Raw genomic sequence first — 16,093 nt, 5'->3', positions numbered from 1 at the left:
GGTATGCAAGCTTGAAGAATAAGATGGATTTCTGGTCTAGCCAACGTAAAACTTGCATTATACTTTATCTAATAATATCTATCTAATCTAATAATGACACTTGCTCTAATAACTGTACTTGACCATGCAATCACACTTTTTAATACTCTGCTGCTTTCTTTTTCATGATTACAAAGAATAATTCCTATGTTGCCAGCTAGTGGTAATTTCCTGTTTCTTTATTGTGAATAGATGTCACGATCTTGGTTGATTTTTAAATTTGAGATTTGAGGGCATCACTTTAAGCCTTTTTATTAGCTGCTCCCTGATTTACTTATCAAGACAGTGCTCCCATAATGGGTTAAAGGCAGGAAGGAAAGGGGAGAAGGAAACTCAGCTTACTATATGCCATAGCCCATCATTAATGGCTTTGCCGCCACTGGTGACTTTTGTTACAAATTCATTCTTGAACTGAACTTCAATCTTTCCATCACGAAGAGCAAGCAAGATCCATGCTGTGTTGTCAAGGGATTCTGCGTACAGGATAACTCCCTCTGCATCGTATGTCCGGAAATCAAATTCTGCTGTAAATCTGAGTTATGAACAAGGAATCTTAGTAAGAAGACAGGAAACATGAAATACTGTATAGCCTAAGATACCTCATTAATAGGGTAAGAAAAAAAATCACAGATATTAAGCTTTTGGTAACTCTGTATTACAGCACCTGTGATATTTGCACACAATTAGTAAAAAAACCAGAATCTAATGTAAGCCTTGGTCATACAAATCCACTGCAGAGTTTTGAGATGAACACCCTGAGCTGGGATTTGAAAGAGCCTTGGTTCAGTTCCCAAATCTGCTATGAGCTTTCCATATAGAGGATATCACACTCCCTTGAGTAAGAAGAGAGATGCAATATTGCTATTGCAATTTGTGGAGCTGTGCTGTGGAAAAAAATACACGATCTATGATGTGCTTCAGTAAACGGGATCGCCAAGTCTCATCCTACAACAATTATAACCTAGCAGGTTGTTTTGGTTACTGCTGCCTTTTATATGTCATTCTCTAACTCCAGGATTTGCTGTTTGGATCTTGGCAGTTGGCTGAACTTGTGTATGTAGCAAAAATGATGGTTTACATTATAGAACCTGCAGAGGGGAAGAGAGCGTAAGTAGAGTAAAAACCAGTCCTTGTCTCCTGCAACATTTGGACTAGATAAAATGGAGAAAGGATGAAAGGAGAAAATAAAACATTTGGAAATTAGGATGTGATGAGATGACAAGTAAGGGAGCTGTAATTAAGAACTCGGGTCACTTTCACTTTCAGTCTTGTTCTTTGCCCACTAGATGTCATTGCCTCTCATGCAGACCCACAGAAAAACCATTCTGTATTTACAGAGATGCTATTAAGGTAGTGTCAAACGTATATCATCTCAGAAAGGTCTTCTAGGAGAGCATTAATGCCTGGTCAACTTGGAATGGTGGCAGGGGAAAAAGTTCTCAATATTTATGTCCTTCTGTAAGGTTCTGAGGCTCTGGGGATCACCAGCTCAACAGCTGCTGCTGCTGATGCTGTTACCCTCAAATTGTTTGGTCAGTAAATCACAGAACACTACAATTTCAGCTGCTGCAGTGAAGAGGCCCACAAGTAATAACAGGGTCACTACCATTAGCAATCGTTCTGGCAGCAGTGAAGGAAAACATATAGACAGCTCTCAACAAGGTACAGTGTTCTACCGGTGTCCTTGGAACACTCTGTGAAAGGAAGCACTGGGGAGGAGGAGGCAGGAGCACTGGCCTGGTTTTGTTTCTCAGCTGTATGTGTGTAGCATGTCACAGTTTCTACCCAGAACAGAGGTAAAGTAGCAGCAACATCCAGATGAAAGCCTTTCCCATATGTAACTGGAAGGTATAGAGTTATTATTGTCCTGTAATATCTGAATTTCATGTTAAGAGTTCTGAATGCCTTCCTGTATCTGTATCACTGGCTCTCACCTTCCCCAACCCCTGCTCTTTCCTTCAGAGGAACAGTAAGCTTCTGTGATGGGGAAGCACCAATCTTTTTGCTCTCTTGTCCACAAACTAACGAAAACTTATTGCCTCCAATCTTCTTCCTTTTTTTCTCATTGAAGTCTGGATCTCTGAACTTCCTCCCAGTCCATACACTGCTCCCTACAACAGCACTTGTAACCAGGACTATAATGGCTGAAAGATTCCAACTCTATTATCCATAGAGGCAATCACATCTGAATGCCAATGGTACATGTTTTACCCTATCTTTTTCCTGGCTGGGACATAGCTGCTACCACCCCCTACCTGCTTCAGAGGTCTCTGGAGGAAACTTGATGACCTATTAGTTTTTTCATGTAAGAGCTGCTGCCTGTACTGATGAGGTGGCTCAAGGACATGGTACAACCAGTAAGAGATGCTGCAAAAATGACTCCAGACACATGACTCATCTGTCCACTTTCAAATGACTCCATCTTCCTCTAAGTGCTAGTACACACAGGAACCCAAGTTAATTCATTCTCCTTATAAAAGGTATCTTAACCTGTGGGAAGATGGTGATAGCATTTACTCATGCAATGCACTCTTTCCAAACCCTGAGAAAATGAATGGAAACAAATGTCCATAATTTCAGGGTGTACTTCCATCAACAGCAAATGCTTACCTTGTGACATTTGGCAATTTAAACTTTAAGTACAGAACGGGAATTCCTATAAACTGCTCTGCCAGGTAAAGCAGTTCATAATTCTTTTCAAGGTTCAGTGGGATACACGCAGTAACAGACTGAAAATGGTAGAGAATAAAAAAATGCTGTTAATGCACTGTGATAGGTCATGAAGCAACTCCTGTTCCTATCGCTGGCTGCAAGCCGGTCCCTTTATTGAAGCAATGGCTTACCTCTGTTTTCTCTTCCTTTTGTTTTTTAAACTTGAATACTTATTTACAAATGAAGGGGTATGGTTTTGGTTTTGCTTGAAATGTCCCATTATTTATCCTGTTAGAGGATAATCCAGGTTGAAACAGAGTTCTGGTGGATTGCAACTAATAATTTAATTAGCATTTGAATCAAGAATCCAAATCCTGCAGTAAGTACTTTCCTTTCATCAAGGACCTGTGACGCCCACCTACTAGGGTCCTGTCAGGCTCCATTACTAAAGTTGTCTGGAACCTAAACCTGATCAGGTGTCAGAAGGGAATGGGGCAAGAACTGTGTCTTGAAAGGATTTAATTAACAAAATCAAAATCACCTTTTGTTTTCACTATGGGTATTGATGTACAACTATTCATAGCTGAATAATCTCGAGCATTACTAGAACAATTTACCTGCAATAAAAAGCAACAATCTACAAGTGGATTAAGTAACAGGTCAACAGAAGGTGCTTCTATCTGGCTGTCCCTTAAATGTACTTGTCCTGTTCAAGCTCTGGAAAGGAATGTGACAAATTCAACACTACAATTCCTGTTGGAGTAGCACTGTTAGTGGGGATACGAAGCTCTTAAGACCTACGTTCTCAGAAAAACTGTAAATGAAATTCTAAGTATTTTTGGCAACTGAAAAGCCTATAACAGTATGTAAAATGTATTAGACTAATAGAATCATAGAATAGTTAGAGTTGGAAAGGACCTTAAGATCATCTAGTCCCAGCCCCCCTGCCATGGGCAGGGATACCTCACATTAAACCATCTCTGTCCAACCTGGCCTTGAACATTGCAAGGGCTTAATCCTCATGCCCTAGCCAAAGTTAGTGTGAGAAAGCACAGGCTGCCAACTGCAGTTGCACTAAGAGGGGAAAAAAATGGTGCTTATTCTTTTAGGTCCTCACCTACCTGAAGCTTTAAGCAAAGATATTTATATCCAGGAATAATATCTATTTTATATGTGGTGCAGTTTTAAACTTGTCAAACTTGCAGTAAAGAAATGTCAGGTATCCGTTATAGGACATCGTTGTCTTGTCTTCTGAAACTGTGATGTTATAATTAAAGAAATATCTACAGTTTTGTTTTAAAACACTCAAATTTCCTTTAGGTACAGGGACCTGGGCTTTGCATGTGGAGAGAGGTGAGACATTATTCCAGAATGTGTTTTACAGCACCTATGTCATTGACTAGTAGGAACCTTAAAGTCTCTTTGATCTAAAGTTATTCCTCAAAACACCCCTTGAATATCATCTATATAATGGCAGTATAGTTATCCCATAAAAGGGAACGATCAAGACTAGGTGTGAAGGGCTTTTCTGTTCTCAAAACAGGCTGTACTTTGGTAAAAGTTAATGCAGGTCCCAAACTATAACTTCTCTACTCGTGATGCAGCAGTTTCACTAAATGTGGAATGTTCATCTTGAGTTTTCTGGCTTCTTCATTTTATGCCTGCTACTGCCACTTGTCTTCCAACTGCATGTATTTTCTGCTGATTAAACTTTGGTTTCATTATTCTTAAAAGGCCTGCAACTAACTGCCAGGTAGAAAGTTAATCTCTTTTGAACACAATGTTAAAAATGACGTGAAGCTATAAGATGCTCTTCCTATTTCATGAATACACAAAATGAACCATAAGAACTGCAAGTGCTGTTCAGATATTAAGTTTCAGAAAGCACAAACAAGATCTAATACATACATGCTAGGACTTGTGTCAGACCTTGTTCCTACAGTTCAAGGCCAATTTTGTTATACGATGTTAGAGGTGGTTCTTTATTGGCAGTTATCTGAGCTCCCTTAGCGTAACAAGTCTCAGCCTGCCTGCACCTTTCAATGTACACAGTGAATCACTCACAAGAAAATCCCTGAACTAGGATTCTTGGGAGTTACAAACTTTCTGCTACTAAGAAGTATAAATTCTCAGACTGAGCAAGAACAGCTGGTCTTGGCTCAAAGATGTTCTTCCATTGGCAACTATTCCTAAATGCTTTTTCTTAAGCTGTGGCAGATGAGAACTGTGGAAAACAATCCAGGTTTTTTGACCCAAACAGGCAAAGCATAGAGGAATTTTGAAAGAGTGAGCGAAAACTTCTGAGCAGTCCAAAGAAAACCTGGGAACATGTGGACAAATGGAGTATTCTGGCTCTGAGTAATGTGAACAGGAATTATGTGTTTGATAGGAGAAAGCTGGGGCTTCGTTTTGGAAGCAGCAGGGAATAAGGATGACTGACTAAGGAAAGCTTCTTTTGACAGGATTCCTGTAAATGAGCATACCTGAACCGAGCATCTATCCAAATCCCTACCAGGTCTATTTTGTGAGCCAAACCACAGCCTGGAGTTCCCAGCACTTTCTCGGCAATTTTGAATCAGTTCTCAAATAGCTGCCTATTTTTCTTAATGTAACTTAGAGCTGTCATGAAGAAATATCTAACTTTGTGATTTTCCACATGAAATTTTATATAGCGCAATTTTACCTCGCAATTCTTCAGGTCCTTAGAGAGCTTGTACCCTTTTTTGCCATCACAATAGCAGCTATAACTTCCTGGGGAGTTTACACAGAGTTGAGCACAGACATTTTCAGCACATTCATCAATATCTAGGAGAAATGAAACCACACAGAAAGATTTATTCAGATTATCCATGGCCCAGACTGAAAACTAACACAATAAATGAATGGAATAATGGACATGGTGGGTTCTCTGGCATAACATGAATCCAGTAGGTGACTGCTGCAAAGCTAAACTGATGCTAATTGATGTCTCATATGTAAAACTTACAAACTAGAATTACCTGTTGGGTATATAAGACCTAGTAACCTGATAGAGGCCTTGTGTGCAGAGCTGGGGAGAAATGGGTCTCATTTGTGAGGCAGTGAGAAGCTGAGCTTATAAGGTGGCTGAATTAGTTAAAGAGACCCCCTAAATCACTACCATTTATTGCAGAAACAACACTTGGGCCAGACCTCTTCCTTTCCCTACCAGATGTCACAAGAACATAGATTATTAAGAGTATACATGGCAAGTATCTGGACAAAGGACATGCAAAAAATACAGGGTAAAAATACCTTTTAAAATAGCATACAATACTCTCATAAATACTTAATTTTTAGACAGCATCTATTTGTGGCGACCAATCTGATCTGAGCTGCAAATAAGCTAACCTAACTGAAGGAACTTCATTTTCCATTTAGTAGGCCATATACAATAAATAATTTATAAATGAAAGGCTGTGTAAAAGGCCAATGTAGTTGTTCCATTTCTAATAGAGAAACAAAATGTTTCCTGGGTAGAGACTCTAATGAGAGTAATTTGGGGCCTGTCATAGCTGGAGCCCAGCTGGCAACTAAGTACCATGCAGCTGCTTGCTCACACACACCCCCTCAGCGGGATGGGGAGGAGAATCAGAAAAAAGGTAAAACCCTGTGGATTGAGATAAGAAGAATTTAATTATTGAAATAAAAGTAAAATATAATAATAATACAATATTAATAAAAGGAAATGGAGAGAGGAAGTAATAACACACACAAAGTGATCCCAAAACCAAGTGATGCACAATACAATTACTCACCAACCACTAACAGATATCCAGCCCATCCACAGGCAGCACCTGGCCCCTGATGGCTAGCTCCCCCAGTTTCTATACTGAGCATGATATCCTATGGTATGGTATATCCCTTTGGCTGGTTTGGTTCAGGTGTCCTAACTGCTCCCCCACCCACTTCTTGTGCTCATCCTCACTGGCAGAGCATGAGACTGGAAAGTCCTCCATCAGGGTAAGTGCTACCGAGCAACAACTAAACCATCAGTGTGTTATCAGCGTTGTTCTCAGACTAAAGCTGAGACACAGCACTGCACCAGCTACTGGGAGGAAAATTAACTCCATCCCAGCTGAAACCAGGAGAGGGCCTCAGATTAAAGAAACTGTGCTACCTGTTTTGAAACAAAAAGCCAGTAAAATCATTCAGATCATTCGGTGATCTGAAAAGGCCAATAAATCCCCCTAGGTATAAGCACACAGAGAGAAGGAAAAAAAAAAAAGACCAAAACCCCAACCCACAAAACCCTCTACTGAAAAGATGTAAAACAAAATCATAATTTAACACCTTCCAATAAGCATTAGAGATACTCCAACAAACACCTCTCTTCCTATGCCCTTCCCAAAGGGGCATGACCATGAGTAGGTAATTTAGGAGGCATTGTTCTGTGTGTACAGATCCTATAACCTTTCCAGTACTTGAACACCTAGCAGTACAGAAGTAAAACTACAAACACTGGTTAAGCAGTAGCACTAGAGTAAATCTGGGTGCTGAATTCTCTGAAGGCAGCAGTTAATTCTGCTCACCCAGTGCCTGCAGACGAACAGAGACTTACGAGGTTATTATGAAAGCTTATCATACAGTGTGAGAGATGCATTTCTATCATTAAATCAATTACTTGGAGGCTTGCACCCATCTTGCAGGGGTGTAAATTTCCCTTATTAAAATGAACCTGCTGCTCAGGGGTAAGGGTCCCCCTCCAGACTGTACTATAGCGGCAGAGGGACAGCCAAACTTCTTGCATAGGTATGCAGTCTCCTTCTTCAACAGATGTTCTGGAATCCTAGAACATTCCAAATGGCAGGATCTCCCTGTGAAGAGGTAATTGTCCCCCTACAGAAATGCTGACATGCACTGGAAAGGGCCAGGGGTTTCTGAGGTTTTACTCAGTTATGCTGTAACTATCCTGGGTTTTGGTTGGTTGGTTGGTTTTGTTTCTTTTTTTCTTCCAAGTTGTAGTCAGCACCTTTGCATGTTTGAGCTTTCAAAGGCTTCCCACAGATCTGTCCACATGTCAGTCCCACCTCATAGAAGGGTCAGCAGAAGCTATTCGTGGAAACCCATGAATCCACACAGCATCCTGGGTTTATCCAGCTGCTTTCAGTGGAAGGCTAAAATAGCTTGCATTGGGTAAGTTGCTAATATATGATAGAATCAGCCACAAAGGAGCTGCATACCATGTCCTAGAAGGGAGCTATATAATGCTAGTGAAATACACTGATTTCCCCAGAGCGTGGATGTGGGAAGGCAGGGTTTTGTCTGTGTTAAACAATTAATGCAGGAAGGGGAAACCCTGATTCTTTGTCTCAAATTTTCAGCCTGTGTGCTAGGGAGAGACTAATGCATAAAATACAGACATACTGTGTGCTGTTTGATTAACTGGTTCAGTCAGCTCTTTAAGAGAAGTTCCCTCTTCAGAGAACAGAAGAAAATGGGCAAAGATAGACCAAAATTGAGGCTGATATTTTCTATTGATAGGGTTTCCCAAAAGGAGGGGATGAAGAACTGTAGCTACATCCTCTGAAGAATGGATGAGGAAAAAATCCCAAACCCTCTTCTGTTCCACTCATATCTGTCATCATACAGTCATGCATAAATGCATGTAAATTTGATTTTTCTAATAAGCATAATGGAATTTGGCTACCTACATGCAACATGACAATGCAAATCTATTGTCATTTAGTATTTCTCTGAGGCCACATTCCTGTCAGTTTGCACAATCGTGTCCTTAGGCTGGATTTGGTGGCTCAATGTGATTACAACAAGGGCTGAAAATTTAGCAGCATAATCCCTCTTCTAGGAGGTCAGACTTTGCTCATTTTAATGTCCTCATCTTGCAACCTTCCAGAAACTATGTTTCGAAAGAAAAACAATGCTTGAATTCAATTTGACGCAACCCATGTGTCTGCAGAAAGTACTAAAAGGAGCAAGAATTAGATTAATTATCGTGAAGTTTTTCTCACTTCAGTGCATGCAGGAGCACAAAACTGTCAGTAATGTTTTAATCCTGTAGTAACTGGACAAAGAGCTGATGCCTGAATATGTCACCATTACCACTGTGCAAAGCTCTATCACAAGAAAGCTGCATGAAAAGCCATGCAGCGGAAGATTCATGGGCAGCAAGAAGCTACTTCTGCATCCTTCTGAGCAATAACATAAAGGCAGCATTTAAAGTAAGACGGATATGTATTTTGCTTAAACTGGCAATGCAGAAAATTCCTCTTTCTAGTAAAACTCTCAGAGCTTAGATATCTCTTCTACAACTGAAATTTAACTTCTGATGTGTGTACTAAACAAACTTTAACAAGTAGAGAGAAATAAAGTATGTTCTCCTGTGCAAATACTACCATACATGAAAGAGTTATTTTATGATAGCCTCTGTATGAATGGTTTCTTCCTGCTTTCCTGCTAGCTGTCAATACTTTCCAACTTTACTATAATTGTTATAGGACTTTGGTTTGAAATTCTTTCTTCCAGATTTTCATTTCAGAAAAGAATACTCCTGAGGAAAGATTCTTTCACTGCAGCTCTGGTTTTTCATGCGGATATTTAAGAACAATTTTATTGTATGTTTTTTTAAGTATTTAAGAACAATTTCTAAATATTTAAGAACAATTTTATTTTAAATGTGGGGTCTTTATAAAAACTATTTTATCCAACTGCCATGCTAGCAATTCCAGCCTAGGATGGAGATCAGCTCACTCTAATGCTGTTATTTTATATCATAACTAGATACCCCAAGGAAGGAATAGATGGATTTTATTTTAAATGGAATTCAGTGACCCCTGTGTTAAGCTCTTTCCACTATCTGACATCTAAGGACATAGAAAGGACAGAGATGAGGACATGCTCCTGGCCATGAGGGCTAAATAAGCACCTACACAGCCTATCAGATGGATAAAGACAAGCTTTTTAGGTTTTTGAGACCACTAACATGGTTTTAATTTCTGGCAGTTAACTCTTTATAAATCTTCCTAACTGTCTTGACAGTTTGGAATTGCCAAATAAGGACTTTTAGTTGTGTTTGCTATAGCTCGTCTTGAGTTAGAGATACATATTTAACTGACTGATCTCAAATATTCCATCCTTATAACCGTAAAGATGCTTAAAAAGTAGGTACAAGTCACTAGATCCTCAAGATGCCCAGATCCTCAACACACTGCTTCAAGTTATCTGAAAGAAACATGCCAGCCGGTTTAAGAGCTCGGATAGGATGGCCTCTCTAGACTGAGGCAGGAGTGTTCCGATCAACTGAGAAAGTTATGTGGTATACAGCAGGACATGGTAGTAAACCATAAAACCTTTCAACATTTGGTATGAAGTCATTCCACTACATTACACTACATATAACATAGACTGACTGAACCTCTGAAAGAACAAATAATCATGTCATATTACAGTAAACAATATGAAGGTACATCACTAGTTGAGATGCTGGAGTTTGGTTTTTAAAGGGGATGTATGAGGGATGGGGAGAAAAGAAAGAGAAAAGGGGTGATAGAGGGAGAAAGACCTACCTTCACAGTTCTTGGATGTTGCATTGTAAGTGTAGCCTTCTGGACATTCACATTCATATTTGCCCAGGGTGTTTTTACAGGCGGCGGTCCCACAGATGTTTGGATGTAACAAACATTCATTTATATCTAGAAATACAAATAACTTATAAGTATATTGGTGTCCTCAACATAAAAAGACATGGAACTGTTGGAACAAGTCCAGAGGAAAGCCGGGAGGATGATCACGGGACTGGAGCACCTCTCATGAAGACAGGCTGAGAAAGTTGGGGCTGTTCAGCCTGGAGAAGAGAAGGCTGCGTGGAGACCTCATAGCAGCTTCCAGTATCTGAAGGGGGGCTTATAAGGATGCTGGGGAGGGACTCTTCATTAGGGACTGTAGTGATAGGACAAGGGGTAACGGGTTCAAACTTAAACAGGGGAAGTTTAGATTGGCTATAAGGAAGAAGTTCTTAACTGTAACGGTGGTGAGGCACTGGAATGGGTTGCCCAGGGAAGCTGTGAACGCTCCATCCCTGAAGGAGCCAGGTTGGACAGAGCCTTGGGTGAGATGGTTTAGTGTGAGGAGTCCCTGCCCATGGCAGGAGAGTTGGAACTTGATGATCTTAAGGTCCTTTCCAACCGTAACTATTCTATGAAAACAAGTCACTCTCTAGCATATAATTTTTTTCTAACCCTATCCAAAACTGCAACTCATTGAGGTGAGCAAACTGGCTCTTTCTTGCTATAGGTCTACCAAGCTTTCATAGCAGACTGTAGTTGCAGCCGCAAAGATCTACAGAGGTCCCTAAAAGGCACTTCCGCATGCCCAGGAAAACAAATTCCCTGCCTGCCTTTCACATTCTTTTGTCTGTTCTGTAACAGGAAAAGGGATGCATGTCCAGGAAGGCAGAGAGAAACAGCCTGCAGTTTTCCTATAAACTAAACCAGACTGAATAATAAAACCTTACCTTATAAAAAGACATCTAGAAAGCCAAGGGATAATCCTATCAGATTTTCTTATGTGCTACAATCAATTCATGTCACAATTGCCTGTTAACTGGCTATGCTGACAAGTATTCAAGTCCCTCACTGTCTGTACACCCCTCAGACCATTTTAGTGTCTATCTTATGTGGCGTTACCCATTTTTCAATGTCAATGTCACAACTGGATGCAGAATATAGTATCAATCTTGCCAGAAGTCCTGCAGACAGAAAAACAGCAGATCCCTGTTAGTACTTCAATTCCCACTTGTTTGTGCAGGGATCATTCTAGTTATCTCTGTGGCCTGTGGGACTTGCGGAAATGGTTCTGCACAGGAAGAACAGATTCTGCCACCGGCTTGCTAGGACTCCCAAAGTTGTCCTGAATTTGATCTACTTTTCTATAGTTACTCTGTGTAGTCCAAATTCCTAGGTGTAGAATTTTGTAGTTGGATGTAATGGAACACATAAATCTGGTTTATCAAATGACCAAACTAGTACTCCATGTGCTAAGATGCGTTAGTGTATTTTTGTCTTTGAATAAGTTTTTTACCAACCTTTCCAGTACCTTTCTAAGAATTACAGAGATTCTTAAAAATTCTTCTCTGCTTGTGCTTTTTGATGAAACAGCAATCTTCCTTTCTGGAATTTCTTTAGGAATTATTCATTCACAAAAATACATAGGCTAAAGGAAGGGACAGCAGGAAAGGACCCTCAAGTCTGGCTTCTTGAATTGATAGTATCCAAAACTGTTGTTATAGTCAGGGAATAAAATTTGACATGAAAATGGAATGAGGTTGTACTCTTTTTCTAACTATGAAGTAAGAAGTACTAGTTATGTCAGTACATAGTCTTTGTCTGGAAAGGAACAAAGCATGTATGTCACAACCAATAGTGACTGACACAAGCATGAACAGAAGAAATATTCTGAGTGATAAAAAACAAATCTTTCTCTCCATTAAAAGCACTTTCAGATTCATTAATAGCTTCTTCTCCAATGAACTTCAAACTCCCAAAACAGTAGCATCACTAATTAGGAGTGGTTCAGCCTAACCCAGTGTTTACCAGACAGGATTTCCATGGAAACAGTATTAGCTGGTCACACCACTCTAGATTCTTGTTTCAGCATGCTTAACAGGTATGTGAAACTAATTAGTGACCAAAGCAAGCTTTACAGAGTTCTAGTAATGAAGCAGAGTCTAACCTATAGCCTTTCTCTTTTTTCTGTTTGTTTTGTTTTCCCTTTATAAACTGGTTTCAACCCACCTCAATTCCTTGATCTGGTTCACTATATGGTTGCCCAAATGCCTGCACTGGTGTAAGGCTGCAGGTGGAATGAGGAGCCAAGTTGAAGCAGAACTGCATCTTTCAGAGGTAATGCAAGCTTCTGTTGACTTAGACAGTTCATGAAACTAGTGGACTAAATTCCTTCCTCTCTCTTGTCAACAGACAACGTACTGTCATGTCATGATGGTCTCCTTAAGCCTTATTTCTTACCTCCACAATCCCGTTTATTTGAATGCATGAAGTAGCCATCTTCACATAAACAACGGTAGCTTCCAGGTAAATTAGAACAACGTTGGCTACAACCTCCATTTAAGTCATCACATTCATTTATATCTAGAAGGAAAACAAAATAAGAATGTTTGAGAGGAAGGCATTATTTGACCAACTGTGTGTGGGTATACTTAAAGATCTGATACTATTAAATAATAGTAGAACTATAATTGTGGTTTTGAGAACTAAAATCATCATTAGATTAGAGACTTTACCTTCTTCACACTTCTCTCCTTGCCATCCTGGTTTACAGACACACGTATACTGGGCTTGTCCATCTATGCAATCCTTATATCCATCTTTATGGCATGGCAGAGGGCTGCACTGGTTTGAAATGTCTGTGGGATAGAAAATATTGGAAATACTTGTTATTTGGGATTATTTTTTCCTCAAGGATCAGTTTAGCCTGTCTTCTTGCCCCACAGGTACACTTAATGAAACAGGAAAGCGGTTGACATATAGTATCAAGTACCCATACAACCATCTCGCTACTAGTTCTATTAGCAACAATTTGTAATGACTGAGAAAAAGAAAAAGCCACCAGTACTTTGTCAGACAGAAAACAACTAGAAAATGACTTGCTAAACTATGTTAACCCCTGCAAGATGTGACCAAACACAGACTTCATACTATTTTCATTGCATTTTAAGGAAGTATTTCACTAGAAAGACCAGATTTTCAAGAATATCAAGAATTCAAGATTACAGAGATCAGTTTCTCTGTTCAAGGAGGGTCACATGTTCAGAGAAACTAATGCCTCAGCTTGCCTTTGCTTCCCAGGTCCTGTGGATGGACTGGATACATCAGTGTCTAATACTGTCACCTTTTACAAGTATTAACTTCAATGTCAAACAGATTTCATCTAAAACAGCAAGTGAAGTCTATATATGCTAGCAAGATCTCAGAAAGCAAGGCTCAAAAGACAGAGACTGGGACAGAGAGCACTGAATTCACTGCCTTTTTTTCTCTACTCAAAATACATACAGTTCTTTTCATTTTCCCCACCACTTTCATAGTTTTACATCAGCATAGCACATAAGGCATCGTTCTGTTTGTGTCTCCTGAATATGCCGGTAGCTTAATAAAATATGTATATTTGTCAAATAAATCTACTTCTAATCAAATTCTGCTTCAAGTAAATCCAAAAGCCCAAAGGCCAGCTATGCTCCAAAACTGTAGAGCACCTCTAGAATAGGTGCTGCGCGTCATGTAATATTCATAGTGTACACCAAAAGACTCCAATTGCAGATGAAGACTGACAGAAGAAATTGTGCAGAAGAAATAAAAAGTATGGTGTTTATGTGTGGATCCAATTTCCAAAGGCAAGTTCTAGAACTCCCTATGGTTTTTAATCCTTTTTGATTATTTACTGCTTTCGTAGGTTCAGGTACAAGTGTGTGACCTAAGCTTGGTACAAGCAAAGCATTTCATAAGTGATAGATGTGGAAGGCATCCTCAGGAACAAGCCTGACTGTAAACATTTCTGAGCAAAAAGCAGTGATGGCTTGTGAGAGTCTGATCTGACAGAAGATTGATTGGGTTGGCAGCATGAAACATGAGTGGATAGAATGAGGTGAATTAAAGATCTAAAGGGAAAGAAAATTAGTAAATCAATGAATGGAAAAAGGAGAACTGGTGAAATACACTAGAGGAAGAAGACAAGACAGAATGGATAGGACTAGATGGACAAAGAGGTTACGTCCGCAGATGAATGATTAAGATGCCACCGCAAGAACAGTAATGTAGCATCCATTTGTTCTGAAAGCATGCCTTGGTGCTCCTCTTTTCCCCTTTCGGGTTACCTTCTGACCTCCTAGACAGCAACGTGACAACTAAATGTCAGAAGATATACTCAGCCTGCAACAGAAGGGGTGAGGGGCAAGAGATGTATTGTGGCTCCTCTGCCACTCAGGAGGATTCAGTATCCAAAAGATGTGTCATAGTGAGACAAGTAGATGTAAATGCAGAGATTTTTAAGTATTTATTTTTAAAGGCAATCAAGTATGCAGATTTGCAGGGTATAGTTGTTTAGGGTCTTAAAAATGCAACTTAAGATACATGCTTGGATTAGAAAAGTATGAAAAAGGATCTCCTATTCCTGTGAAAATTTTCCTTTTCCTTCCTAGATGGTATTTAAAAGGTGAATATATTCACAGGTTTTTGTACTTGTTTATCCAAAAATGTATGCCTTTAAAATGTGTGTTTATTTGTGCAGGTAATATGGACAAATATGAAAACAACTGCATTTCTGTCAATTCTGTTTGCATTGTTATTTTTATTCTCTGATTTGTTTCAGCTTGAGATTTTAATTCTGCTAATTCTTATGATGATTTCCTTCCCGTTAGGAAAATCGAATTTTTGATTTTGACAGTATCAAACCAATTTGGATCAGCAAGTTCAGAAAGACAAAACTTGTTTTAGAGAAGTTGATAGCAGTATGACAAAGCCTTTGTCTTAATGAAAACGCATTTGAAACAATGTCATATAGTTTTAATGGGAATTTTCAATTCCACATTCTCAGCAGTAGCTTCCTTCTATGAACGTGCGTAAGCTTCATTGAACGTTTAAGCCTTAGAAACACTTGTAAATGTTATGCATACACACTTCTTCTTTATCCTGGTGACTGACTAATTGTAACAGTTTACTTAACTTGATTTGTATCATGTAAACCCAAATGGAGATATACAGTGACTATCCAGTAAGCTAGCTGTTTACAGAAACACTGCACATTGACACAACCCTGCTAAATCCTTTCCTCCCAGGACCTCTAATGAGAGTGAGAAAGAGTGATACGAATGCAAGTGCGTTTTAGTTTCTGACAGCAGTAGTGTTGGTCAAGTGATATGGAAAATACTTTCATCCATGACCATGAGCAGTGCCATTATTAAGGAATTTTTTTCCCGTCATTGTTTTCAATGATAAAAACACTGTCAGATGATTAAGTATCCCTATTCAAACTAACCATAAGCTACTTTGGTGTAACTAGGCTGTAAAGGTTTAAGAAGTTTAGAGAGATGTTTCAACTGTGACAAATAGGGAATAAGTAAGGTACAGATTACTTCCTGTGAATTTAAGAGGGAAAAATCCCCACAATCCCCACCAGACTCATAACTGCATAGGTGTAAAAAATCAACTGTTTGAGCAACATTACGAGTTTCCTAGTATTTTAATTTTTCAGCTGGCAATGTTACCTGCTCCATGCAGGGATACAGGCAGGGATACTATGGGTCAAGGAGAGCTAGAAAATAAAATCAACCACATGGCCTCTTCCCTTAACTGACAGAACAGGACTTGCCAGATACAAAGAGTCAGGCATAACTATTAAAGATGTGGTAGAGAGGACG

The 16,093-nt window shown here is 39.5% G+C and overlaps 1 protein-coding gene and 1 long non-coding RNA gene across 2 annotated transcripts in view; one reads left to right on the top strand and one right to left on the bottom strand.

Moving 5' to 3' along the window:
- PROS1 (protein S) overlaps positions 1–16,093 on the bottom strand; it is a 33,559-nt gene that overhangs the window by 10,267 nt on the left and 7,199 nt on the right. The window contains exons 5-10 of the mRNA XM_061342579.1: positions 12,965–13,087; positions 12,690–12,812; positions 10,233–10,358; positions 5,375–5,496; positions 2,650–2,768; positions 382–571 (exon numbers count right to left, since the gene is read on the bottom strand). Coding sequence (XP_061198563.1) covers positions 382–571; positions 2,650–2,768; positions 5,375–5,496; positions 10,233–10,358; positions 12,690–12,812; positions 12,965–13,087 — 803 coding nt within the window. The remainder of the gene's footprint in view (positions 1–381; positions 572–2,649; positions 2,769–5,374; positions 5,497–10,232; positions 10,359–12,689; positions 12,813–12,964; positions 13,088–16,093) is intronic.
- LOC133206521 (uncharacterized) overlaps positions 1–16,093 on the top strand; it is a 33,338-nt gene that overhangs the window by 13,118 nt on the left and 4,127 nt on the right. The gene's annotated exons all lie outside the window — the stretch shown is intronic.

This window comes from Neopsephotus bourkii, unplaced genomic scaffold (genome assembly GCF_033783945.1).
Source record: "Neopsephotus bourkii isolate Nb327-2 ecotype Australia unplaced genomic scaffold, CSIRO-AGI_Nbou_v1 NB_1797, whole genome shotgun sequence".
NCBI classification, from domain to species: domain Eukaryota; kingdom Metazoa; phylum Chordata; class Aves; order Psittaciformes; family Psittacidae; genus Neopsephotus; species Neopsephotus bourkii.
Note: the sequence above shows the minus strand (reverse complement) of the source record. Positions and strands in the feature narration are given on the sequence as shown.